Source organism: Pelodiscus sinensis, chromosome 3 (genome assembly GCF_052426305.1).
Source record: "Pelodiscus sinensis isolate ZL-2025 chromosome 3, ASM5242630v1, whole genome shotgun sequence".
NCBI lineage: Eukaryota > Metazoa > Chordata > Testudines > Trionychidae > Pelodiscus > Pelodiscus sinensis.
Genome location: NC_143054.1, coordinates 8,846,851 through 8,874,580, shown reverse-complemented (window position 1 = coordinate 8,874,580; position 27,730 = coordinate 8,846,851). Strand labels below are relative to the sequence as shown.

The following is a 27,730-nucleotide window of genomic DNA, read 5'->3' as shown; positions in this document are numbered from 1 at the left end:
AAATAGTTTTTCCTAATATCCAATCTGGACCTCTCTCACCACAGGTACCTCCCAGACAGAGTTCAATGGCTACAGTTCAAGGCGTGCAGTAGCCGTTCTCGGTAGGTCCCCTGGAGAGTCAGGGCTTGTCCAGTCTCCATTCCAGGCAAATAGGCCCTTGCGGGTTTCCAAGCCAGGCTCAGAAAGTCTCTCTCATCAGGGCCCCAGTGCGTTGGCTCGCTGCCCAGCCGCGGCTCCCCTATACAGACCTGTACCATCCGGCTGTCACAGCCCATTCCACTCACACCTCGGTCCACGGTTCCTGGGGAGATGGGGGCAGCTGCCCTGAATCCAGCTTCTCCGCCATTCGGCTGCTGCTTCCCCTCTTCCTGGTGCAGAGTCTTTGTGGCCTCCTCCTTCTCCTCGGCCAGGAGGAATAAGCCAGGCAGGGGGGAAGGGATAGCTCTTCTCCCAGAAGTCAGCTGGAAATTAGAGCTGCTCAGCTGTGTGCCCAGCTGGCCCTACAATCTGGGTAGTGTACATCTAGCCGGACATCCCGTCTGGTTGCTACCAAATGCAGCCTGGGTTCAGCAATAGAGTCCAGAGTGACCTGGACAAATTGGAGGGTTGGGCCAAAATAAATCACATGAGATTCAACAAGGACAAGTGCAGAGTCTTGGGATGGAAGAACCCTGAGCACTGCTCCAGGCTGGGGACAGACTGGCTAAGCAGCCGTTGTTCAGGAAAGAACCTGGGAATTACAGTGGTTGAGAAGCTGCATATGAGTCAAGGGCGTGGCCCGTGTTGCCAAGAAGGCGAATGGCATGTTTGGCTGCACTAGGGGGAGTGTTGTCAGCAGATTGAGGGAAGTGATTATTCCTCTCTATTCAGAATACATAAGGCCACATCTGGGCTGTGTCTAGACTGGCCACTTTTTCTGGAAAAGCAGCCACTTTTCCGGAAAAACTTGCCAGCTGTCTACTCTGGCTGCTTGAATTTCCGCAAAAGCACTGACGATCTCATGTAAGATTGTCAGTGCTTTTGCGGAAATACTATGCTGCTCCCGTTCGGGCAAAAGTCTTTTTCCAAAAAACTTTTGCACAAAAGGGCCAGTGTAGACAGCAGAGATTTGTTTTCCGCAAAAAAGCCCCGATTGCGAAAATGGCAAGCAGGGCTTTTTTGCGGAAAAGAGCGTCTAGATTGGCCACAGACGCTTTTCCGCAAAAAAAAAAAAGCATCCTGCCAATCTAGACGCGCTTTTCCGAAAATGCTTTTAACGGAAAACTTTTCTGTTAAAAGCATTTCCGGAAAATCATGCCAGTGTAGACGTAGCCCTGGTGTATTGCAGCCAGTTCCGAGTCCCGCATTGCAGAAAGGATGTGGACACATTGAAGAGAGTCCAGTGGAGGGCAACCAAAATGATGAGGGGGCTGGAGCACATGACCTATGAGGAGAGGCTGAGGGATTTGGGCTTATTTAGTCTGCAGAAGTGAAGAGTGAGGGGGGATTTGAGAGCAGCTTTCAACTACCTGAAGGGAGGTTCCAAAGAGGATGGAGAGAGGCTGTTCTCAGTAGTGGTGGATGGCAGAACAAGGAGCAATGGTCTCAAGTTACAGTGGGCGAGGTCTAGGTTCGAATTAACGCTGTAGTGTAGACATACCCTTAGTTGGGATTGGTCCTGCTTTGAGCAGGACCGTGGACTCGATGGCCTCCTGAGGTCTCTTCCTACCCTACTCTTCTATGATTCTGAGTCTCTGTTCAGGGCCTTTGTGTTTTTACTGGAGCCTTCCCTGCCAAGAACGAACCCAACCCAGCTGGTAAGAGCCAAACAGACTCAAGCTCTAGGGAGCCGTGCCTGGGGATGAAAGCTGCCTGAGTGTAATTAGCCTTACCCACCACCTTACACTTGGCAAGGTAACCCGGCTTCCTTCCAGATGAGTTCCTGAGGCTTTATTGCTCAAGTTCCCAATTAATCCAGAGCACGGACGCGGTGCTAGCACAAAACCAGTTGGGATAAAGGAAGCCATTGTACTGAGATCAGTCCAGCAACCAATGCGTGGCAATTCGGTGGTGAAACAGGCTCAGACTAGACCTGGATTAACTGTCCTGGGTCCACTCACCACTAGGCTCCTCTGCCTAGCCACTAGGGATTAGCTCCCTCCAGGTGCTGCACTCTCCCGTGGCCATCTATCTCTTCACCCGTTGTCCTCTCTCCTGGCCCCTCTCCGTCCAGGAGCTTTCACTTCCAGACTTGGCCCTGGCTGCTACACTCCGCTGCCTGCTCTGGGTCGTTAGGGGGCTGCTAGGGGGACCGGAACTCGCCTCTCCTCCGGGTTCCAGCTCAGGTCACCGGCCAAGACCTGCACAAACCCAGACCTCGCTGCTTTCCCCGGAGCTTTTCCTACCTGCCTGATGCCCCCCCTTGGCCCAAACTCCCTCCCCCAGAATTAACAGGAGGGAACCTGCCTCCCTCGCTCACACTGCCCCACACTCAAGCCCTCCAATGGGAGGAAGGAAAGAGGGCAGAGGCCCAGGGGCTACTGCGGCAACAGCAGTGGCTGGGACCCCGGGCCCTTTAAATCACCTCAGAGAGCGAAGGCACCCTGGACGCGTACACACCCACAGCGGCCTGTAAGAATTCCCGTGCTGGATCAAAACCAGGTGCCTTCTAGCCCAGTAGCCTGACTCTGAGGCCAGCACTGAATTTCTCAGAGGAAGACGTAGGAAACCCTGTGGGAGCAGATGGGGACTAGAGTCACCAGCTTTCTAAATACTGACAGCCAGACCCTCCCATCCCACTCCCTGCTCCGCCTCTTCCCTCATAGCCCCACCCCCTGCTCCACCTCTTCCCTCATAGCCCCACCCCCTGCTCCGCCTCTTCCATCATAGCCCCACCCCCTGCTCCACCTCTTCCCTCATAGCCCCACCCCCTGCTCCGCCTCTTCCCTCATAGCCCCACCCCCTGCTCCGCCTCTTCCCGCAAGGCTCCGCCCCCTTCTCTGCCTTTTACCCAACTCCCCCTTCCCCTTGGCCAGCTTGTTCCTTCAAGCCCTGCCCCCTTCTTCTTGCCTTCCTCATTGCTGGATTCTCTCCCTCACCCTCCCTTCCTCTGCTCTGGGACTGGGACCGGAGCTGCTACAGCCTGCCTGCCCATGTGATGCAGGTGCCAGCTCGGGTTGGTGACCTGGCACCCCCCCCCCCCCCGTCCATGGTAATCTGCCCCCAGCCCATGTAGATCTGATACTGACATCACACACACACACACACACACACACACACACACACGATTTCTCCTCTCACTTACTCTGAGCGCAAATTAGGAGTGGCACGGATCATGAAACCAGATCCCTTTGCCCAGGACTTAGGTGATGGACCAGACAGACTCCAGGCCTGAGGCCAGAGAATTACCTCACTTGATGTCAAATGTCAGAGAGAGACAGAGAGAGAGAGACGCATATGTCCGGGAGGGAGGGACTGTATCTCTGTATGTGTCAATGCGTGTCCAGGGGAAGAAATTTTGTATATTTGTGTGAGCGTTATTGTGTGTGTCCCAGGAGAGAGACTGTGTCTGTGTGTGTCAGAGTATGTTCAGGGGGGAGAGAGTGTGTGTGTTTGTATATGCGTGTATTATTGTGCGTGCTCCAGGGGAGAGATTGTATCTGTGTAAGTACATATCCAGGGAGAGAGATTTTGTGTGTGTCTGTCCAGGCTGAGAAATTGTCAGTGTTTGTGTGTATGTGTATCAGTGCATGTCCAGAGAGAGAACTGGTGTGTGCGTGCATGTCCACGGGGAGAGATTGTGTGTGTTTGTATGTGTGTGTTAGTGTGTGTGCCCCAGGGGAGAGACTGTGTGTGTGTGTGTGTGTGTACACGTCCACAGGAAGAGATTTTGTGTTTGCATGTGTGTGTTATTGTGTGTGCCCCAGCTGTGTGTGAATTTGTGTGTATAGATGTGTGTGTGTCAGTGCATATCCGGGGAAGAGATTGTGTGTGTGTGTATGTGTGTCAGTGCATATCCCGGGACAGAATGGGTGGGTGCGTGGGCCAGTGAATGCCCAGGGAGAGAGATTTTGTGTCTATATCCAGGGGGAGAGATTGTCAGTGTGTGTGTGTATGTGTATGTGCACGTCCGGGGGAGAGATAGTGTGTGTGTGTGTGCACTTGCACACACATTGTAGCCCCTTCCTCTTTATTTTACATTTGCTTCCTCCCCCCGCCCTTCCCCCAGGCCTTCTCCTACACAAGCTGCTCCGGCTGATGCGCGCCCGGGAGAGCTAGTGAGTAATTCACGCCGCCCCAGTGCCGGACAGTCTGGGGAAGCAGCTCCGGGAACTCCCGCAGAGGAGACGCCCCAGCCGATCTATTTGTCACATTAACCCTCCATCTCCAGGCCCCGACCACCCCCTGCAGCCATCACTAACCCCAGGGTGCCTCCGCCCCTTACTCCCTTCGTGTCGTCATGGCTTAGTGTAAGCGCTGGGGGGATCTTCGGCAGTCTCGCCGGCGCTGGCTGAGATGCAGCATCCCTGAGCCAAGAGGGCCTGAAAGAGAGCGAGGACCACTTTGTTACCACGGCACCGGTCGGTGAAGCTGAAGAGAGGTGGGCTGAAGAGGGGGGAGCAGGGGTGTTTGTGGTGCGGGGGAGAGGCCACCTGGCTCCTTCGCCTGTACATCTTCTCCCCTGCTCAGCCCCTGCACTTGGTGGGACCGTGGACGGTGCAAGATGCTTCCCTTTCTGCCTGCACTTTGGGTGGACGACGCTGAGCGGGGCTCCGGCTGGCGTCTCCCTAGCCTCCCCAAGGCTTCCTCCTCCACGCCCTTCGGCCGACGGGTAAGGGGGGTCTCTTGCTGATGGGGGCAGGTTGGCTGCTGGCCCAAGGGCACGCCAAGGGAGGTGGCATGCGTGTGCTTAACATCAAAGGGGCAGTGGAGCACAGCTTAGCCAGCAAACTTGGTGAGGCGGGGAGGAAAAAGACGGGGAGTTTTCTTGCTGGGGAGGGGAGGTCCTGTTAGACCCCTTCTCTCACCTGCTTTCTACACGCTTTTGTGTGTGCCGCAAACTATCTGCTTCACTTTATTGCCTGTCTGTTAAAAAGTCTCAGAGGGGGAGCTGTGTTAGTCTGTAACTTAAAAACAATGAGTAGTCCTCTAGCACCTTAGAGACTAACAAATTTCTCTCTCTCTCTCTGGAGAGAGAGAGAAATCATGAGCTTTCCTGGGCAAAACCCACTTCTCAGAAGAGTGAGGCAAGAAGGCAAAAACCACTTTGTCCTGCTACAGCCTCGGAGCTCATTAGCAGAAACAAAGCATAGATAACCTTACAATGCTCATCCATAGGATTCACACTGCAGCACCTACAATATATATATGGACCACAACATTGGTATATATGGTTGTGACAATTTTCTTCCACTATTTGATCTGAGGAAGTGGGTCTGGCCCATGAAAGCTCATCACCTATTAAACCATCTTGTTAGTCTTTAAAGTGCTACACAGTCCTGTTTTTTGTTTCAGCTGCACCAGACTAACGTGGCTACATTTCTACCACTATATGGACTCAGGCTTTCATGGTATATATTTCCATACACACACGCACACACACACCCTCTGAAACCTGTCAGAACAAGAGAACAGCGCACTATTCAAACCAAGCCTGCAGAATGCCATTAAATGCAGCAAATTCATGATCCAGTGCCTAAGCAGCTCTGTCCTTAGCCTGACCTGTCTAGGATGGGGTTAATAAGTGACTAAAGAAACGTGGCTCTTAAATTCCAGGTGAAGCAGAGTGGCACCAGGATGTGAGCCTTTGGGGAGCTCTCACACCATGAGTTGCAGCTGCCTGGGAATAAGTGTCCTCAGTTCCCTCAGTTGTTAGTGATTACAAGTGACAGGAGAGAAATGGAACCTGGCCGTTAAACACGCACCGTGAAGAAAAGGAGCTATGCAGGGCGTCCCGTTCAAAGGTACACACTGATTTATTGGGCACATTTATTTAGGCTGGAATTCCTAAAAGGCAGAGTGATTGATGCGATGTGTAGAATTACTCAGTGAAGCAAATGGAATGGGGTCCTTAGGGAATGTGTGTGTTTGTGTGTGTGTGTGAGAGAGAGAGAGAGAGAGAGAGAGAGAGAGAGAGATCTCTGCCTCTCACACATCACAAAGTCACACATCACTCATTCACACACATGACACACAAAACACAGCAGGCTCAAAACACCCATTCTCACACATTACCCAAAACAGTCAAACAACACCCATCCACACACACATACAACACATATCAGCCACACAATGCACACATTACACATACCTATCTCACAACAACACACATTACATACACACACGCATAAAAGTCAATCATGTGCACACACACACACCATCTTAGTTTCATAGGTTTTATCCTGCCTGGACTTATCTCCCTCTATTGTTTATTTATTTATCTCTACAATGTCTTCAATGGTGATGTGTCTAAAATACTCAACTTTCTTTTGCATCACATTGTATCATTCTGCCCATAGAGATGGATTCGATGCTGGCAAAGTCCCTTGTGCACTTTGCTAATTGTTTCCCTTATATTTCAATTTCTTCGCCATACCCGGGGGGATAGTCTCAGTCATTTTCTTTTCGACACACACGAACGAGCATTATTTCTTCTTTTGTCTTCAAACCCTTTTACCATCAAGACATTAATCAACGCAGCAGTAAGCTGACAACTGTTCAAGACATAGTGATGAGCTAACAAGGTCTCTTTTTTTGATTAAGCGAGTCAGGGAAAAATGAAGCCCAATGAAGCATCTTCTTTATTAAATAAACTCGTCCCGCTTCAGATTTGCTCGGAGTAAAAGCTGAGAGATCTTTAATGAACCCAGCTTTTCGGGGGTTAAAGAAGATGCCTGTTCTGGAGCAGCATCTGGCGAGCGTTTGGAACTCAGGGTCAGAGCTAAGCAAATTACAGCTACAAATGAAAGAGGGGTCTTTTCATTTTTAAACCAGCTAGAGGGACGATGCCTGCCAAAGATGCCCTGTGTATTCCCTTCCCCTTTCGTGCTCTCATCAACAGCTGCTTTTCCAGTTACTATGGTCTAGAGAGGAGAATCTAGCTGTGCTACATACAAATTCTGCCTTCTGGTCCTTTTCCAAACACTGTGAAAATCATTTCCCTCCTTAAAGGAGAGAGCTTTCCTCCTACAGCACAGAGCGGAAAGATTCCTACAATGCAGCTGAGACAATTAAAAAGAATCTCTCTTTCAGAACTGATCTATATTGGGGACTCTGTTTTCCCCCTTCCCCAAGGAGTGAGGTCTCAGTAGGTACGAGGGATGCAAGCTTTTCTCTGCTCCCTTTCAAGACCCAAAGCAAAAGGGGCGAAGCACCCAATGAATTTGTTTTCCAAACTTCAAGAAAAAAAGCAGATGGGTCCCAGGGCAGATTCTGCACTCGTGCATCCCCTTTGTGCTGCCCCATTGATGCAAAGGGGATGGAAACAAAAGCCTACTCGCTCTGGAGGCAGAGGGGGCCGTGTCCTGGACTGGAACACCTTCAAAACAGTGTCGCCACTGCCGCCACCCTAGAGCCACCCTGCCCATCCTCCGGGATATTCCCTCTGCACAACCCCCACCAGCCCTAGGGCAGCCGCATTGCTGGCCACCTCCTGCAAGCCTGCCCAGCGGGGGAAAAGCCTCGTGTGTTCTCCCCTCTCGAAGGAGACACCGAGCCCGGAAACAGCCTGGGACGGGATGCTGAGACCGGGGAAGCTGCTCTGCAGGGTCTCTGAGTGGGGACGGGAGCAGCGTCACGGGGACACTGTCCAGTGAGGGAGTGACGCCGGGGGGTCTCTCTGTCCTGAGTCCCTCCGCTCTTCCAAGGGCTACCACCCTCCCCCCATTGCCATGAGACGCTCAGATGGCTGCGCCACTGCCCGGCTCGTCGGCTTCTCCTGGCTCAACTGCAGCTGCTGAGCACGTGTCAGGGCTGCTCCGTACACACCCCAGCTGGGGTCGCGCACAGGGCGGGCCCCGTCTCCTCCCTCCCTGCCTCCCCCGGCTCCGTTGCATGGAAGCCTAACAACTATGTGAGCTCTGCAGCTTCCCTGGGCTAATAGCGAGCCGGGGTCCCTCCTTGTGGGGGAGCAGACAACCATCCACCAAGGCGTCCCCAGTCAGGGCCTCCACATGTAGGCCATACATCATGCCTAACAAGCCAGGCATCTTCTGAGCCTCCCAGACGAGTGCCACGAGGCTAGACTAGTCCCTGCAGCGCCAACAGATTCTTCTAGAGCAGGGAGGGGGAATCTGTTTGGGGCCGGGGACGTATTTCGACACACAATGCACAGTCAACCTGTGGAACTCCTTGCCAGGGGATGTTGTGAAGATCAGAATTATAATGGGGTTAAAAAAAAGCCAATTAATTAATTAATTAAACCCCCAAATCATCACAGAGATGTTCCCTGGCTGAGAAGGATAAAGGCGCTCCCCAAATTTCCGTCACACATTGGAGCCTAGTGGCTCGTGGGGCCCGGCCTAGTAGATTTTGTGTGCTCCAGCCCCCACAGTGGGGTCGCAGGACGGCTTGAGTGTCAGTGTGGGAGTCCTAATGCTGAGGGGGAAGCTCTGTGCCTCCGGGGCCAGATACACGCAAGGCCGAGGTTCCCCACCCCGTCCTAGGCTACGTCTCCACTACGAGCCTCTTGCGGCAGAGCAAATGCAAATGGAGCGCTCATTTGCATTTGTCGCGCTCTCATTTGCATTTCCTTTTGCGCAAGAGTTTTTGGCACAAGAACCGTTCTTCCTACACAAATGAGGCAGGAGGTTCGTCGTGTAGATGTAGCCCTAGAGAAACAGCAGCCTCAGCAGCTCTCGGCCCGGTCGGGTGCTGCGTGTGGAATGACTGGGAAGCCACCGTCACTGCCTTTGCCCAGATGAGCCCAGAGTCGTGTACTCTCCTGGGTAAACAGTAAAAGGGCATATGTGACGTCGGTGCCTCGGTTCTGTTTTGTAGCATCTTAGGCACTCGGGCCTAGCCCCTCAAAGGTACCTCGGTGCCCACTGCCCATGGAAATCACTGCCCCAGAGCATGAAATGGCCGTTGGGCACGAGCTGGGAGGAGAAAGACATTTCCACTGCTACCAACGAGGCACAATCCGGGTAGTCTCCTTTGACGCATGTGGTCTTGGAGAACATCAGAATGGACCAGCCCTGCTGGGTTGGATGGACCACTGGCCTATTCGGAGGCAGCCACTCCCCTGCTCCGACATATCCTCAACTATCACATCTCATGCCCCTTGAAGGTGGCAATTTGCTTCTCTCGCCCTCCTGCAGAGTGGCTATTTGGCTTCCTCTATTTTGCAGCCAAACTTGATCCACCAAGCAGGCGTGTGAGGGTTGCAGGGGCATGGGACGCTGGAAGGAACTTACAGATCTTCCCTTGTTTTTGTGATCCTGCAATCACCCACTACAGGGATGCCATCAACAAGAGCTGACCCCGCAGCCTGGTCCATCTAGCTCAGTGTCCTGTCTGCCAACAGCGACCAACGCCAAAGGCATCAAAGGGGATGAACAGGACAGGGACTCATCAAGTGATCCACCCTGAATTGTCCACCGCCAGCTTCTGGCGAACAAAGGCTGGAGACAAGTACCAGAAGGGGAGCCCTGTGACTCTTTCATGCATCTGACCAAATGGGGTTTTACCCACAAAAGCTGATGCCCAAATAAAGCTGTTCGTTTGTAAGGGTGCATCTACACTTGCTCCCTGGTTCGAACTAGGAATGCAAATGTAGGCGACTGAAATTGCTAATGAAGCGGGGATTTAAATATCCCGCGCTCATTAGCATGATCTTGCCGGCACGTTACTCCACTCAACAGCTGTTTCGAAAGTGAAAGTGCGCGCCGGGACACATTCGTTCAAACCAAACCCCTTGGTTCGGACTAACATTACTCCTCAAAGCATTAGTTTGAACCAAGGGGTTTGGTTCGAATTAACGCATCCCAGCGTGCACTTTCACTTTAGAAACAGCTGTTGAGTGGAGTAATGCACCAGTGAGATCATGCTAATGAAGTGTGGGATATTTAAATCCCCGCTTCATTAGCAATTTCGATCGCCTATATTTGCATCCCTAATTCGAACTAGGGAGCAAGTGTAGACATACCCTAAGATGCCTAAACAAGATCCTGCTTGTTTTTTGAGGCTAGAGATGCTCAGAGCATCGGGTTGCACCAAGCTTGCCCTGCCTACCAGCTATTCATGGACCTACCCTCCTTAAACATACCTTACTCTTTTTTTACCCTGGTTATAGTTTTGTTCTTCTCAACACCACTTGGCAAAGAGTTCTACGGGCTTTCTGTGCTTGGTATGAAGAAGTACCTCCTTTTGCTTGTTTTAACCTCTTGATTCTGTCGGGCAACCCCTTGCTCTTGTGTAATGAGAAGTAGTACATAACACTTCCTTGTCTACTTCCTCCACCCCAGCTGTGATTTCATAGACCTCTGTTACATGCCTCCTTTAATCATCTCTGTTCCAAGCTGAGAAGTCCCTGTCTTATTACTCTCTCCCCATATGGAAGCTGTCCCACACCCCTAGTCACTTTATTTGCCCTTCTCTGCCTCTTTTTCCATGCCAAGGTATATTTTTTCAAGACAAGGTGACCAGATTTGAACACAGGATGCAAGATGTGGGTATACCATGGATTTAGAGCCGTGGTCACCAACCAGTAGATCGCGATCTACCGGTAGATCTCGGAGGCGCTAAGAGTAGCTCTTGAGCCCTCTTTGAACTGCGCGCCTGTGCAGTACATTTACATTAGATTTCCTCATTTGAGGAGCAGCTACTCACGGAGCAACAGCACAGGTGAGTAGCTGCGAGGAATGGTGGGAATTTTTTTTAAAGTAGCAGTATAAGGATTGGGGATAGCAAGTGATGGAGAGGAGGAGAAGAGAGAGGGCGGGGCTTCAAGGAAGGGGCGGGGCAGTAGATCTTGGCTTGGTCTGTCATTTAAAAAGTGATCTTGGGTGTAAAAAGGTTGGAGACCACTGATTTAGAGGCTACATCTACATTGCACTGTTATTTCGGAATAAGCTATTCTAGAATAGTTATTCCGAAATAGCATATTTCAAAATAGCACGTCTACACTTCAGGGAAGCCTCAAAATCAGTCCGAGGCAGGCTCCCCTAATGTAGACGTACTATCTCAATTTAGAGCCTCAGGAGGAATAACTTAGAATGTCCCTGGTGAGGGGCTATCATATATATAGTAGCCCAATGTCTGAGAGTTTGTAACGCTGAAATGCTGGCTGTTCCCTCTGGGCGGCGCTGTTGCCTGAAATGCTGGCTGTTCCCACTAGGCAGCGCTGTTGCCTGAAATGCTGGCTGTTCCCTCTGGGCGGCGCTGTTGCTGAAATGCTGGCTGTTCCCTCTGGGGGGCGCTGTTGCCTGAAATGCTGGCTGTTCCCTCTGGGGGGTGCTGTTGCATGAAATGCTGGCTGTTCCCTCTGGGTGGCGCTGTTGCCTGAAATGCTGGCTGTTCCCTCTGGGGGGTGCTGTTGCTGAAGTGCTGGCTGTTCCCTCTGGGTGGCGCTGTTGCTGAAATGCTGGCTGTTCCCTCTGGGTGGCGCTGTTGCTGAAATGCTGGCTGTTCCCTCTGTGTGGCGCTGTTGCTGAAATGCTGGCTGCTCCCTCTGGGTGGCCCGTGCTGCATGGGGAGAGCGGGGCCCAAACGGCCGCTTGCTCCCCCGCGGCGGCCCGGCTGAGCAGTGCAGAAGTCAGCCGAGCACGACGGCGGGAGGCGAAGGGGGATGGGGCAGTGACGTGCGGCATGACAGCAGCTCCAGGCCCTGCCCCCGGCTGTGAATATCACCGCCCTGTCCCCCTTCGCCTCCTGCCGTGGCACTCGGCTGACTTCTGCGCCGCTCAGCCAAGCCGTCATGTGGGAGCAAGCGACTGTTTGGGCTCCACACGCCCCATGCAGCACGGGGAGTACGGCGCCCAAATGGCCATTTGGGCTCCACGGTCCCCCGAGTGAGAGGCAGGAGGGGGAGGAGAAGAGAAAGAGAGAGACAGAGAGAGAGGCAGGAGGCAGAGGAGAGCTGAGAGAAAGAGAGGGGAGACAGTAGTAGGAAGAGGAGAGAGAGAGAGAAAGAGACGGAGCCAGAGACAGAGCCAGAGCCAGAGACCAGAAGCTCAGGAGAGAAGACCAATGTGGAGGAGAGACCTGAAAACACCTTCTTATGATGGGCTAATTGGCTAGTTTTGAAATAGCAGAAGTGGAGTGTCCATACACGCCTTATTTCGAAATAGCGTTATTCTTCATAGAATGAGGCTTACAGAAGTCAGAATAAGCCGTCCGCTATTTCAAAATTATTTCAAAGTAATGGAATTGCTGTGTAGACGCGCGCATAGTTATTTTGGAATAACGACCATTATTCCGGAATAACTTTGCCGCGTAGACACAACGGCTACGTCTACACTGGCATGAATTTCCGAAGATGCTTTTAACGGAAAAGTTTTCTGTTAAAAGCGTTTTCGGAAAAGAACGTCTAGATTGGCAGGGTGCTTTTCCGCAAAAGCACTTTTCCGGAAAAGCGTCCGTGGCCAATCTAGATGCGCTTTTCCGCAAAAAAGCCCCGATCGCCATTTTCGCGATCGGGACTTTTTTGCGGAAAACAATACTGTGCTGTCTACACTGGCCCTTTTGTGCAAAAGTCTTTTGGAAAAAGACTTTTGCCCGAACAGGAGCAGCATAGTATTTCTGGAAAAGCACTGATGATTTTACAGGAGATCGTCAGTGCTTTTCCAGAAATTCAAGCGGCCAGTGTAGACAGCTGGGAAGTTTTTCCGCAAAATCAGATGATTTTGTGGAAAAACTTGCCAGTCTAGACACAGCCCCCCTGTACAGAGGCAATAGGATATGTTCAGTCTTGTTACCGTTCCATTTCCTTAATGCTTCCCAACATTCTGCTTGCGTTTTTTGACTGCCGCTGCACGTTGAGCAGATGTTTGCAGAGAACCACCCACAGTGACTCTCTCTCGAGTGGGAACAGCTCATTTGGCCCCGTCATTTTATAAGTATAGTTGGGATTGTGTTTCCCACTGCGCTTTGCATTTATCAGCATTGAATTTCACGCACACGGGCATTCCCCCACCATTTGAGCTAATGGTTAGCTCCATTAGATGGATCAGTAGTAGGTTGTTATCTTATACAAGGACCTGGCTCGTGGTGGGAGCCCCAATGACTTTGCTAATTACCTGTGCTCTGCATCTAGTTCCAAAGGAGCTGCTGTAAAGCCCTTTACATCCATTCCTGCAATGCTGCCTTTGCACCCCTGATTTAGCAGAGCAGCTTGGGGGTGCAGGTATCAGGAGGCCTCCTGCAGCGACGGTGCTCTCGGGAAGCGTGTGCTCTCACCAGCAGTGCTAGAGCCCCACTGCCACAAATCCCCGGTATAAGGACCCAAAAGGTCACTACACTGCTCCTCTTAACTAGGAAAGGCTGGCGCCGCAGCTGAGGTAAATCAGCGCGGACTCATTGAACGGAGCAGGGGCAGGTTTGCAGCCAGGGTAACTCCACTGAAGGCAGGCGAGTAGCACCGATCAAACAAGCTGAAATCTGGCTGAAAAATCAAGGTCTCCAGGGCCCATTCTGTGCTCCGCCTCACCTGGCCCAGCCCGATGGAGCCGGGTGCCTCTGGATAGGCCTCTGACAGCAGTGTCTGTTTTTTCTGGTTTCTAGGAACACGGCAGCCCGAGGACAACTCCTGTGAAGGAATGTGGCTCATCCCATCAGGTGAACTAGCCCCTGGGTCCGGCGTGGATTGAAAATCAGCCGCTGCCGCAGCCCTCTGATTAGCACCCACACTTTCAGCCCTCCAGACCGCCCGCCGGCACTCCCCACCTCCTTGCTCGAGGACACCGGCGCGTCACTTGTTCCCACGCAGGGGATACCACCGCTGGCTTCTCTGCCGATTCGCATCCGCTGCCGCCGTCCCCCCGGATTCACTCCCCGCTCGATTTTGCCTCTGGCCAAGGCTTTGCAAATGAAAGCAGCTGCCTTCCGGAGGGTCAGCGTAAGAGGAGGTGGTGGGAAGCGGTGGTGCTGGCCGCTCCGAAGATGGAGCCGTTCACCAGCAGATTCCCACCTCTTAGGATCGTGGTCGCATGGTGCTTCATCCTGCTACCCTCAGGTAAGGGGCTTGCGTGAATCAGGAGAATGACAAAGGAGCTCCTTTTGTTCCACTCCCGGTGTTGCTCCCTGAGACCTGGGCCTACGCCAGGCTCTTTAACTTCACTAAGCCTATTTCCCCCGCTGTAAAATGCTTTGAAAATCAACAGCTACTGTTTAAATGCCACCTATGACAAGCTTCCCTGCTGGCTTAGCCGCAGCGTCTTTAGCAATCCAAGTATGAGTGTCCATCCCTTGACCTATAGGTAAGGGGTGGCCCATCCATATAGGCGAACGAGGCGGCCGCCTGGGGCCCCAAGTTAAATGGGGCGCCAAATGGTGGCTCAATATCGTTGAGGGGTTTGGAGGTGGGGGCGCCGATTGTATGGTTCGCCTAGGGTGTCAGTTGCTGGCAGCTAGTCTAGGGGTGACTCCTTCAGCTGCCAGTTGTAGTAGGCTGTTATGTATCCGCCAGTGTGGGGCCCAGAGAGCCATCCCGTACCAAGTGTGGTCCTGAAGGCTCCCAAAGGAGTTCTGCAAACTGTCAAAACATTTGTTACCAAACCGGGAGGGTGTATCTAGTGGGGACTCACAGGGTCCAGTATAGTCAATATTTTCATCAATAACTCTATGTAGCAGGTTGGGTACAGCGCAGTGGCACCTCCTGCTGGCCGTCCTGGGGATTAGCTCTTTCCAGCCCTGGAGTGCCCTCTCCTGATGGCATCTCTCCTGCCATTACTTGCCTCTGCTACACTGAGATGTGTGCCGCTCCCCGACTACAGTGCTCCTTCCCTTGGGCATTGCCCTGCGGCCATGTCTGCCTCTAGAGTCCTCCTCTTTAGGGGACCAGCTATGTATAGTCCCTCCACTCATCTCAGGGACCCACTGTAGTCCTAGGTCTAGCCCCGCCCTGCAGGGGCAAACTGCATTCTACATTGGCCACACTCTGCATTGGCAAGCGTTGTGGGCCTGCTGCCTATTTCATCCCCTACATGCCCCTGTGCACCCCTTGTACGCTCTTGGGCCCTTGTGTCAGGGCCTCAGCCTGGCAGCTGGTCCGTCCAGAGCTCCCAGGCTCTCCCTGACTTTCCCCAGTGCCTCAGTGCATAACACATTTATTCCGCACATGGATGGAAAAGATTGGAGGGAACATCACTGTCCCTGCCTTCTCTGTGCCCTTCCCAGCCCGGCCAGCTGCCCAGGGACAGCGGCTGCCTTTCTCTCCCCAGATGTGTGATTGCTCCGGTCATAAAGCACCACACAGCACTTCCAGTGCAAGCCGGCTTTGTTCTGCAGGTAAAAGCGATACCAAGAGAACACGTGGAAACAAGGAACAACTCACCCTGAGTGCTAAGTTCATCCCTGCCTCCAGCCTCTGCCCCATCCCACAGTGGTATCTATAAAGCTGCTTGTTTCTCTCTTTGCGGCCCTTTTCTTTCCCTTCTTGAGTATGTTTGTCTTGTTTTGTCTTCTGGGACACTGGCCAGGTCTTTGGCCAGGTCTACACGGGGGGGAAAAATCAATGGAAGATGCACAACTCCAGCTATGTGACTTACCCTGAATTTCTGGGGTGCCCCTGCAGTGGGAGGTTGATGGGAGAAACACTCCTGTCAACTTGCCTTACTCCTCGTGACAGCAAGGAGTACCGGTGCTGACGGGATGCCCTCAGCATTTGATTTAGCAGGTCTTTACTAGACCTACTAATCAAACCCCGGAGAGTTGATCGCCAGAGCGTCAATCCTCCAGCAAGTGGATTCTTCGTCTTTAACACCAGCAATCGGAGCCAAACCAGCCCATCTCAACTAACTTCTTTGTTCCCCAAAGGGGCAGTTATTGCCCTCAGAGACACCTGCTAAAAGACTGTCCGAGGGGTGGGCTTGCTTCTAAAATCTCTCTCCAATTAAAGAGAACAAGGGATATGGTTAAAACAGAAGCATCATTTAATACGTCGTATTCCAAATGCTTTAACTGTGTCTCAGGTTCTTTTCTGTAAAAAGTTTAAAGAGTTTTTAATGGTGTGTTTGCCAGGTCGAGATCTCTGCCTACCAAACCCTGAACCTCATGTAATACTGTTTGTTGTTGGAAGCGAGAGGGTCATGCTAACGCTTTTGGCTTTATTAATATTTCATTAGGGGAGGGAGCTCAGTGTGTTCTGACTGACAGTGAACAAGCATGTCCATATGGCTTTTCTTGTCTCCCTCTGGTACAGTGTCCATCCAGGACCGGACTCACACCCATGCCGAGGAGCGCCTCTTCAAGTACCTGTTCACCAGCTACAACAGGTGGTCCCGGCCAGTCTCCAACATCTCTGATGTCGTCATCATCAGATTTGGGCTGTCCATCGCACAGCTGATCGACGTGGTACGTTTGCAAAGCTGGACTCTATTTCTACTTCTAAAACTTTCCACAGAAGGGTGGGGCATTTATACTAGCACCTGGAGTTACAGCAGGCAACTTACGCTCAGCAAGAGCTGCATCAGCCCTCATGTTTCAGGGTCCACGTGCATCACTAGCTGGGGTCAGGAAGGAATTCTCCACCAGGGTAGTATATTGCATAAGTAAGGGCTGTAAGAACTTTTATCCTTTCAGCCTTGGGGCTGGTTCCTTTTCCGTGCTCTGCCATAGACCCACTGTGTGACTTTGGGCAACTCAGTTTACTGCTTTGTACTTCCTTCCCAGCTGTAGAACGTTGGGTGTAAACTCTTTGGCTATGTCTAGATTGGCATGATTTTCCGGAAATGCTTTTAACGGAAAAGTTTTCCGTTAAAAGCATTTTCGGAAAAGAACATCTAGATTGGCACAGACGCTTTTCCGCAAAAGCGCCTGTTATATGTCATATGTATGACTGTTATTGGGGGTCCACAAAATTCTTTTGAGTTTAAAAGGGGTCCGTGGCCAAAACAATTGGGGAACACTGCTCTATGTAATATATGGAGATATACCATCTCAAAGAGCTGGAAGGGACCTTGAGAAGTCATTGAGTCCAATCCCCTGCCCTGACAGCAGGACCAAACACCATCCCTGACAGATTTGCCCCAGCTCCCTAAACGGCCCCCTCAAGGCTTGAACTCACAACCCTGGGTTTAGAAGACCAATGCTCAAACCATTAACCACCCAGACCAATATTTACTAATAACAAAGCCACAGCTGGTGACACAAAACTGAGCTAGAGGGACTGTTGATCTGTTCACTGCAACGATCCCTCTGCTCTACTCAGCCTGTAATTTCTCTCCAGCGCTTTTGGGAGACCAAGATAAATGAGCTCAGCCAGAAGTTGGCTGACCCAAGATCAAGTCGGAGCCAGGCCACCATGAGCATTTTAAATGTAACAGCAATTAACATCAAGGGACCGAGTGTTGGCTTTGGTCTGTAAAAGGAGTCTCAAAGAGAACCTGGTGACAAAGATAAAATGCATTGGGATGGGTTTTACTGAGTATCATTCATTCCACCTTCAAGATCTCAGTTCTCAACCATCTCATGCCAACCATGGCTTATTATGACAGGATGGGAGATGGTACATTGTTAGCCCCTGGGCATGCAACATGGGTCATTATCTTCCACTTAACTGAACTGTGCCTGTGGTTCCAGCTGGCTGCAGTATTCTTCTCTACTTCCTGTCCTACACTGTTGTCCAGTGTTTTTCAGCTGTTGCAGAGGTGGAATAGAAAGCAATTCCCATATATTTAGATTAATACAGTTGTCAGGCCAGAAGGGTCACCGTGATCATCTTTTCTGCCCTCCAAAACACAGGCCCCGAAGAAGTCTCCAGCCAAATCTGTAGGTCAGTAGAAAGCAAGCTGCAAAGAGGATCTCCCAAAACTGGGTGACCGGGCAACTGAAATTCACTGCTAACAAAAGCAAAGTAATGGACATTGGAAAACATAATCCCAACTGTGCACACACAGTGCTGGAGTCCCAATGAGCTGTTACCACGCAAGAAAGATCTTGGGAGTTTTTTTGGTAATTCTCTGAAAACATACACTCAATGTGCAGCAGCAGTCAAAAAAGCAAACAGTATAGGAATGGTATAGATAATAAGATAGAAAATATCATGTTGCCACTGTATGCATTTGTGGAATGCCCACATCTTGAATACTGTGTGCAGATGTGGTCACCCCATCTCAAAAAAGATTAGAAGTGGAAAAGTTTCAGAAGAGGGTAACAAAAATGCTTAGGGGGTATGAAACAGCTTCCACGTGAGGAAAGATTAATAAGAGGGGGAGTTTTCAGCTTAGAAAAAGAGACAACTAAGGGGGGGATATAACAGAAGACTGTAACATCATGAGTGGTTTGGAGAAAGTTAATAAGTGTTGTTTTTTACTTCTCATAACATAAGAAGACGGGATCACCCAATTAAAGTAATAGAAAGCAGCTTGAAAGCAAATGAAAGGACGTATTTCATCACACAATGCAGAGTCAACCTGTGGAACTCCTTGCCAGGGGATGTTGTGAAGATCAGAATTATAATGGGGTTCAAAAAAGAGCTAGATAAGTTCATGGAGGATAGGTCCATCAATGGCTGTTTGGGCACGGAGGCAACCCCACGCTCTGAGTGTCCTAACCCTCTCGTTGCCAGACGCTGGGACTGGCCAATGGTCGATAATTGCCCTGTTCTATGTATTCTCTCTGAAGCACCTGGCATTGGCCACTGTTGGAAGCCAGGATACTGGGCTAGATGGTCCATTGGTGTGACCCAATATGGCTGTTCTTATGTAATGCCCATACTTTGTCACTACTAATGGCACGCCGTTGCCACCTAGTGGCCATGTAGCAAAAGGAGATAAAATCTCTCCATAGCTGGCACTGGTTCCTCCCAGTAGCCGGGCTCTGGAGGAGGATGGGAAGGGTAGGGGAGCAGCTGGTCTTGCACCGAACTGGCCCAGAAAAAGCAGCTGGTTGCAGGTCTGCTGTTGGTTTTCTCTGTTATGATCAAACAAACGTTCCTCCTCTCTCCTGTCTCCCCTCCCCACCGTGCCCCTAACAGGATGAGAAGAACCAAATGATGACCACAAACGTCTGGCTGAAACAGGTGAGGGATGTTTTCCCAGCTGGGTGCTGAAGGAAGAGGTGGGTTTCCCAGGTCACCAGGGACTCTCTGGGGATTTAGGAGTTTGGTTCAGGGAAGTCCAGACCAGCCTGGTAAGTCTAGTCTAGCCATCCCACTTGCTGGATTTCAGTTTGTGCCTTCTGATCTGGGGGAAACCCAAGAGCCACGATGTCCCAGGGGCTTGGCAGAGGGGGCTTTGCCCATGCAGACACAGTTGAAATCCAGCCCATGTGAGAACTGGATGCTCAGATGCGCTGGTACTTCTTAGGCCAGGGTGCTGGGAACAGGCACCGAGTGACCCCCAGTGATAGAGGCTCTGCCTGGGCAGAATTTACAGCATGTGAATGGGACTGTCCATCGGGTGCTGATGACATTACAGCCTCCACTCTACCTAACCTATACAGAGGGACCTGCACTTGGCTGGACTGCAGCCTGGGCCCTGTCAGCGGCACTGAATTGCCCCCCGGTGCCCAGACGCCGTGGGGATGGGCACATTGTCAGTGAGCCTGCTAGCAATGAAGACTCATTTGAAAAGAGAAATCGGTGCAGGAGGAACCTCTTTAAGTTGAGTAATGACCCAGAGCCCCGTGTGGGAGGGGCCCATGCTTCTGGCACTACACATCCCACGGTGAGCTTGTTGCAGGAGGACACTGTTCATCTTGCAGCCATGGTGGCCCTGCTCCCGTGGAAGGCTGGATCCCCAGCCCTCCCTGGGCATCAGGCCCATCTCAGCCGTTCTCGTTCTTTCCACCCCCAGGAGTGGAGTGACTACAAGCTGCGCTGGAACCCGGCGGACTTTGATAACGTTACCTCCATCCGGGTGCCCTCTGAGATGATCTGGATCCCTGACATTGTGCTGTACAACAAGTAGGTGGCACCTCTGTGCAGGCTTGGCCAGGTACAGAGCTTGGGGATGGAGAGGGAGTCCAGGGGTCACGCCGGGCAGTACAGGACTGCCAGCAGTCCATGCCACACCTGACACCTCCAGGCCGAGCCTCACTGAGACCCCCGGTCCTGATCCCACTGGTGGTTGCACCGATGCAAATCAGGAGTCACTGCACTCAAGTCAGTGGGTTTACACCAATGTAACTAGGAGCAGAATCAGGTGTGAGGCAGCAGAGAACCAGAGTGAACCGGGGGAGAGGAGGGGGTTTCCAGTAGCCTGAGCCACAGATCCCCTTCCCACGCATTACAGCCCAGGCCTCCATGCGATTGCCACCAGGCAGGGCCCCACGCTTCACTACAGCCTGTTCCTGCTCCCGCTTCCAGTTGCAACTGGTGACTTGCTGCCACCTCCTGGTGTGTCTCGGTGACTGAAGGAAATTCTTGACCCAGCTTTAGTAAGCCTCACGGAGCAACCGGGGGACTCCTGCTGGAGATGAGTTCCTGGGTTTCAAACCTGCCCCAAGTCGTTTCATGACCGGCTGCCTTGACAGCCTGGATTTTCCTCACCTTCTGGGACCCAGGCCTGGCCATGGGGTTCCAGATGGCTGCCAGCTGCGCTCGGTTGCAGGGACATCTCAGCCCACCCCCAGGTCTGATCTCCTGCGCTGGGGCAGCCCCATGGACTTCTGCCAGGTCTGTCCAGCCAGACATGCTTGTCACCGCAGAAGCTGGGCTCCTGCCGTGGGGCTGCGTTGGGTCACTGGGCCCCTCTGTGTCTCCCTTCATCACGCATCGGAGCTCTTCCCAAGGACACGGTCCCCCCACTTCACCGATGGGGAAACAGACCCAGAAGAGTTAGGAGTGAAATTCCCCCCAGTGCAAAGGGTCAGACACTGCTAAGATACCTAAGTGGGGCATTGCGATGGCTGTCCTCATAAGAGTGGCCATACTGGGTCAGACCAAAGGGCCATCTAGCCCAGTGTCCTATCTGCCGACAGTGGCCAATACCAAGTGCCCCACAAGGAGGATCATAACAGGGAATCGTCACGTGATCCCTTTCCTGTTACCCATTCCCAGCCTCTGACAGACAAGAGGCTAGGGACGCTATTTCTGCCCATCCTGGCTAATAAGTATTGCTGGACCTATCCTCCATGAATGTATTAGTTCTTTTTTGAACCCTGTTAAAGTCCTGGTCTTCACAACATCCTCTGGCAAGGAGTTCCACAGGTTGACCGTGCTCTGCATGAAGAAAAACTTCCTTTTGTTTGTTTTAAAGCTGCTACCTATTAATTTCATTTGGTGACCTCTAGTTCTTATGTTATGGGAACAGGTAAATAACTTTTCCTTATTCACTTTTTCCACACCCGTCCTGATTTTATAGACCTTTATCATATTCCTCCTTAGTCTACTCTTTTCTAAGCTGAATAGTCTCCGTCTTTTTAATCTCTCGTCATATGGCACCCGTGCCATACCCCTCATGACATGGGATGGGGTGATTTGCACCGGGGATATGTAGCAGGGCCAGGCACTTAAACGGAGAGCTTTTGAAGCCCAGAGCTAATCTAATCACAAGCTTTCTCCCCCACCCCTGGTTGGTTTGGCCTGGCCTCTCCTTTCCCCCCACTTTCTCCAAGCTCTGACCCCTGCTCCTCTGTCCTCCAGCGCCGACGGGGAGTTCGCAGTGACTCACATGACCAAAGCCCACCTCTTCTCCAACGGCAAGGTGAAGTGGATGCCGCCAGCCATCTACAAGAGCTCATGCAGCATCGACGTGACCTTCTTCCCCTTCGACCAGCAGAACTGTAAGATGAAGTTTGGCTCGTGGACGTACGACAAGGCCAAGATCGACCTGGAGAGCATGGAGCGCGACGTGGACCTGAAGGACTACTGGGAGAGCGGGGAGTGGGCCATTATCACCGCCGTGGGCACCTACAACACCAAGAAGTACGACTGCTGCACGGAGATCTACCCTGACATCACCTACTACTTCGTCATCCGGCGCCTGCCCCTCTTCTACACCATCAACCTCATCATCCCCTGCCTGCTCATCTCCTGCCTGACCGTGCTGGTCTTCTACCTGCCCTCCGACTGCGGGGAGAAGATCACCCTCTGCATCTCCGTGCTGCTCTCCCTCACCGTCTTCCTGCTGCTCATCACCGAGATCATCCCGTCCACCTCGCTGGTCATCCCCCTGATCGGTGAGTATCTGCTCTTCACCATGATCTTCGTCACCCTCTCCATCGTCATCACCGTCTTCGTCCTCAACGTCCACCACCGCTCGCCCAGCACCCACAAGATGCCCCGCTGGGTGCGCTCCGTCTTCCTGCACGTCATCCCCCGCTGGCTCTTCATGAGGAGGCCTCCGGGGCTAGCCCCTGGGGAGGGGCCCACGGGGCAGTACGACCCGCCGGGTATCAGACTCAGCGCCTCCTGGGGCTGGCCGAGCACAGACATCGATGACACGTGGGAGGAGGAGGAGGAGGAGGAAGAGGAAAGGAGACACCCTGGACACGTGACCCTCCAGACAGGCACCCACAAACACAGTGTCCAGTGCCGCTCCAGCTGTAGCCACCACCTGGGCAGGGGGCTGGGGGCCCGGGCGCGTCGGCCGCCGGCCAACGAGGACAGCTTGGTGTTGGAGCCTGGCCTGCTACTGTGCCCCAGGATCCTGAAGGCCTTGGAGGGGGTGCAGTACATCGCTGACCACCTGCGAGCCGAGGACGCTGATTTCTCGGTGAGTGCGTCCTGCAGGAAGGACCTGCCGAGGTCCATGTGGCGCGAGCGGGCAGTCAGTGATAGGCCATGGGGGGCTGGCTTTCCTCCTATCACCACAGTGGAGCCCAAGGTGGGGGGAGGCCTGGCGCTCAGGCAGGATGAAGGGGGCTTTGGCTCCACTCATTGCCCCTGCCCCGCCGGCGTTACAATCACCTCCAGTCATTTGTGGCTGTTCGGTGAGTTCTTGGCTGGGTGTCTCATTGCCAGGGATCAGGGGAGAGCTAGGAAGAGGTAATCAAGTAGTCCTAGGCCCGCGATTGGCTGGCAGGAGAGGCCTGTGCAGTAAAGGAGCCAGTTGATTGGTCAAATGAAATGAGGCCAAATTTATTCACCGGAGGCCTGAATACCGGGGTCCGGACAAACATCGGCACACGGCTGCAGATCAGAGTCACGGGATCGCAGCGTGAGGGCCTGTTGGGCATCAGTGGGCCCGGAGAGACTGAATTAACAGACGCCCTTGCTCAGCTCTGCAGTGAGGGACCCGGTGCAACTGGCCTGGGTCTTCTCAGCGCTGGATTAAAGCTCCACGTGGCCTGCTTGGACCAATGCTGCCAGGCCTCAGTCGTTGCTCCGGCATTTCCAGCCAGCTGGGCAGGTGTAAGGTTTGGTGACCCCCTCAGAGCAGGTTTTATTTGCCCCCGAACAGTGGCTTTAAGAGGGGAGTATTGTCTCAGCTCTGGCTCTGTTCTCACACAGCCTCCCTTCCGCCCATGCTGCAGACCCTCTATCCGTGGGGTATTTAGCCTCTCCTAAGATGGGGGAGGTTGTTAGTATCTTTTACCCCAGAGCAAGACACCCAGGCAAGAGTGTGGGGCAGCATCTTTACCCCAGAGCAGGACATCCAGCCCAGAATGTTTGGGGCAGCATCTTTTACCTCAGATTTGTGAGTTCTCAGACCAAAAAGTCCTTTACTGGGTCCTTTCTTGCTCCCTCCACCCCATCCTGCCATTAACAGTTGGGCTACGTCTAGACTGGCATAATTTTCCGCAAATGCTTTTAATGGAAAAGTTTTTCCGCTAAAAGCATTTGTGGAAAAGAGCATCTAGATTAACACGGACACTTTTGCACAAAAGCACTTTTGCGGAAAAGCGTCCGTGCCAATCTAGACGCGGTTTTGCACAAGAAAGCCCCGATCGCCATTTTCGCCATTGGGGCTTTTTTGCACAAAACGGTTCTCAGCTGTCTACACTGGCCCTCTTGTGCAAAAGCATTTGTGCAAGAGGGCTTTTTCCCAAACAGGAGAATCAGTGTATTTGCGGAAGAACACTGACAATCTTACATGAGATCATCAGTGTTCTTGCGCAAATTCAAAGTGGCCAGTGTAGACAGCTGGCAAGTTTTTCCGCAAAATCATCTGCTTTTGCGGAAAAACTTGCCAGCTGTCTACACTGGCCGCTTGAATTTCCGCAAGAACACTGATGATCTCATGTAAGATCATCAGTGTTCTTGCGGAAATACTATGCTGCTCCCATTCGGGCAAAAGCCCTCTTGCGCAAATCATTTGCGCAAGAGAACCAGTGTAGACAGCACAGTACTGTTTTGCGCAAAAAAGCCCCGATGGCTAAAATGGCGATCGGGGCTTTTTTGTGCAAAAGCGCGTCTAGATTGGCCACGGACACTTTTCCGCAAAAAGTGATTTTGTGGAAAAGCGTCCGTGCCAATCTAGATGCTCTTTTCTGAAAATGCTTTTAACGGAAAAGTTTTCCGTTAAAAGCATTTCCGGAAAATCATGCCAGTGTAGACGTAGCCTTGTGGAAAAACTTGCCAGTCTAGATGCAGCCATGCTGTCCTCAGAGGTGCATCTGTGTAAGCTCACCTCCCACCCCTTGCTCACTTGGCTGTCCAGACTCACTCTGCAGTCACCCTGCTCCACTGTCCTGCTCTCCCTTGGGGTCACAACACTTAACACTGCTGTCAGCAATATCAGCTACTGACGATACAGCCTCACTGCTAATGCACCCTGAACCATTTCTTATCTCAGAGATTTTCAAGGGAGCCTTTACCAGCACTGTTATAACACAATAAACAGAGAAAGGATGTGGCAGGGTCTAGGACTTTGGGCAAACCCCACACCACTAGGTACAAATACTTTTCCTTCCTTCCTTCCTTCCTTCCTTCCTTCCTCTTTTTTTTTCCTTCCTCTTCCTTCCTTCCTTCCTTCCTTTTCCTTTTCCTTTTTTTTTCTTTCTTTCTTTCTCTCTCTCTCTCTCTCTCTCTCTCTCTCTCTCAAAACTCACTGGGCTTTAGCACCTCTGTCCCCTGCCTAGCAAGTGCTGTTTAGCTGATGGGGAGTCCCTCAGTTGTGATATGCCAGGCACAGTTGTTGCCCTGGATTCACACAACAAGGATAACAACCCATTAATACCTCTGCCCTAATAACAAAGTGACTGTTGATCCAACACAGACAAGAGCAATCATCTCAGCAAATCAGTCCCAGCATGCCATGCGCCTAGGCCAGGTGGGTGTGACCATGCAAACAAGGGCAGCTCCTGGTCTTCTTCTATAGCTTACCACTAGATGTCAGGGGAGAGCTCATTTTGAGACCCTACTTAAATAACGTTTCAGTAGACCTGAATGAGAATTGGGTTGTTTTGGGGCATTTTGGATTGTTCATGGAAAATTTTGAGATTTTTTTCAACATTTTATCATGATTTGAAATGGAAAAAAATTCCAAACTCTCCAAACGTCTTATGGGATGGAAAGACCCCTTTCCTACCCACCCCTGCTCCCGAGTTCTGCCGCAGGCCACGTCCACGCAGACAACCTTTCTCTCACAACACAACAGCCTCTCCTCCAGGTTGCTGGGCCCTTGTGACCCCTGCTGCTCTCGTGTCCCCTCCACTCCCCACTCCTCACCATGACTCTTGTCTGCTTGCAGGTGAAGGAGGACTGGAAGTACGTTGCTATGGTGATAGACCGGATATTCCTCTGGATGTTTATCATCGTCTGTTTGCTGGGGACCATCGGCCTCTTCCTCCCTCCCTTCTTGGCTGGGATGATATAGGGTCTGTGCCCTGCGCTGCTCCCAGATCTGCACCCAGGTCTGGGGAGGGGCAAACTAGCCGACCTTGACGGCTGGCTCTGTGGACCCCCTTGGACTTGTCCACATTGGAGGAACGTTGTCAATCCACGGCCCCATTTGGACTCCAGCTTCTCTCGGTGAACCCCAGCACCGCGCCAGTTCTGATGCCGCACGTCAGCGCCAACCATGTAGATGCGCACCCGCATCCGGTTTGTGCCAATAAGTGACCAGTGCAAGAAGGGGGGAACCAGGGGAACCTTGCAGTGAAATCCCATCATGATTTCTACTTGAAGAGCGGAAACTGCTTAACACTAAGCAGATCCGACTGGAAACACTCTGGGAGCTCTCTGTTTGAAATTAACGTGCCCGTAGCTACCCTGCCAGAGGGCAGATGTGTCCCCTAAGATGGCCCTGCTGTTGGAACTTTGCTCACACTGATTTGGCGACAAGAGTCCATCTCATACTATTTCTCGTAGCCATAGTCACTGAGTAGAATTTATCCCCAGGTCCAAATATAATCCAATGGGTAAAGGGTGTTAGTGGCCCCTGTCTGTACCCTGCAGCTGGGAAACCATAGATATCACAGCTCATGCTTTTCATTAGGGAACTCCCCAGACCAATCCCTGGGCAGCCATGGCATAAGCATCCAGGAGTTAATTGGGTGATTGGCACCTGGGTCACTCTAGCTAGTCACCATTTTCAGCTGCCTTCTGCCCAGAGCACCCTTGGCAAAGAAGAGCTGGTTGAAAGCTTTCCCGCCCCCTCCCCCCCACTTCCCCGCCAAGCAAGCAAACTTTTTCCTTCAAGATTCAAAATTTGTTGCCGAAACTAATCACAGACGTTTTTTTGTTCTCACCTCAAAAACGTGTTTATTTCAGGTCCCCGCCATCTTTCCCACATCCATTTTCTCAGGAGAAGGGAAAAAATAAAAACGTAAAGTTTTCCATTAAAATCTTCCCACCGATTTTTCATTTGGATTCATTTCGTCAACAAATCCAGGGAAAATTTCCAAGCAAAGTGAACAAGTTAAAGGTTCAAGTTTCTCCGTAGTAAATACGCCCCGTTTTCAACCAGCCTTACTGAGGACAAACTCAACAGGCTTTATGGCCATCTTCCAGATGGAGGAAACTGAGGCACAGAGAGAAGGTGGCAATTCACTGGAAGTCTCCTGCCAGTGCAAGGATACACACACGTGTTTTTAACGGCCCAGACTAGCACTCCAAACACGTAGCATCAGAGCTGAGCCAAGAACCCAGGCATCCGGGTTCCTCCAATTTAGCCAGCCAATTTGTACTTTAAGTCAAACTTAAGTTCTGTCTGGCCCAAGTCAGAGTTTCTGTGCATGGTGGGGTTAAAACCAGTACCCCAAAGCCCCCTACCGCAGGAGGGAAAGAGAACATCACATCCGACTTTCTGAAACATCAGAGAAAAACTCAAGAAAGCTTCTCTGTTATCCTTGCAGCTGGGTCTCTGATGTGTGTCGGAGTAGAAATAGGACTCTTGTCTAAGTCTCTGCCGAAGGGCCAGATTCACTTTCAAAGGGAGGATCACTAGGTGGGCATTAATATGGTGATTGAATAGTATGATCCTGCCTCGTGAGGCTGGGGGTCCAAGCTGTATATACCCAGCTGGATGCAGAAAGGACTGGATGACATTCCACATCAGGGTTGCTAGCGACTGCGGTATTTGGTTTTCTATTTCATTCCCAGCTGCTGGACACAGAGGGTGTGTCTAAACTACATGCCTCTATCAACGGCGGCATGTAGATTAGACAGATCGGCAAAGGGAAATGAATCCGCAATTTAAATAATCGCAGCTTCATTTAAATTTACATGGCTGCCGCGCTGAGCCGACAAACAGCTAATCAGCTGTTT

At 51.8% G+C, this 27,730-nt stretch overlaps 1 protein-coding gene across 2 annotated transcripts; it reads left to right on the top strand.

Annotated features, from left to right (window-relative positions):
- Positions 1-4,508: 4,508 nt before the first annotated feature.
- Positions 4,509-27,105, top strand: CHRNA2 (cholinergic receptor nicotinic alpha 2 subunit). Of its 2 annotated transcripts, none has more exons than XM_006116743.5 (7): positions 4,509-4,810; positions 13,699-14,149; positions 16,337-16,488; positions 19,112-19,156; positions 19,932-20,041; positions 21,722-22,793; positions 25,713-27,105. In XM_006116743.5, exons 2-7 carry the CDS (start codon positions 14,077-14,079, stop codon positions 25,836-25,838), a joined length of 1,578 nt encoding a protein of 525 aa, XP_006116805.3. In that variant the 5' UTR covers positions 4,509-4,810; positions 13,699-14,076; the 3' UTR covers positions 25,839-27,105. The 2 variants fall into 2 exon arrangements, with proteins under 2 accessions (XP_006116805.3, XP_089633127.1); XM_089777001.1 differs by lacking the exon at positions 4,509-4,810 and adding an exon at positions 5,780-5,942.
- The last annotated feature ends 625 nt before the right edge of the window (positions 27,106-27,730 follow it).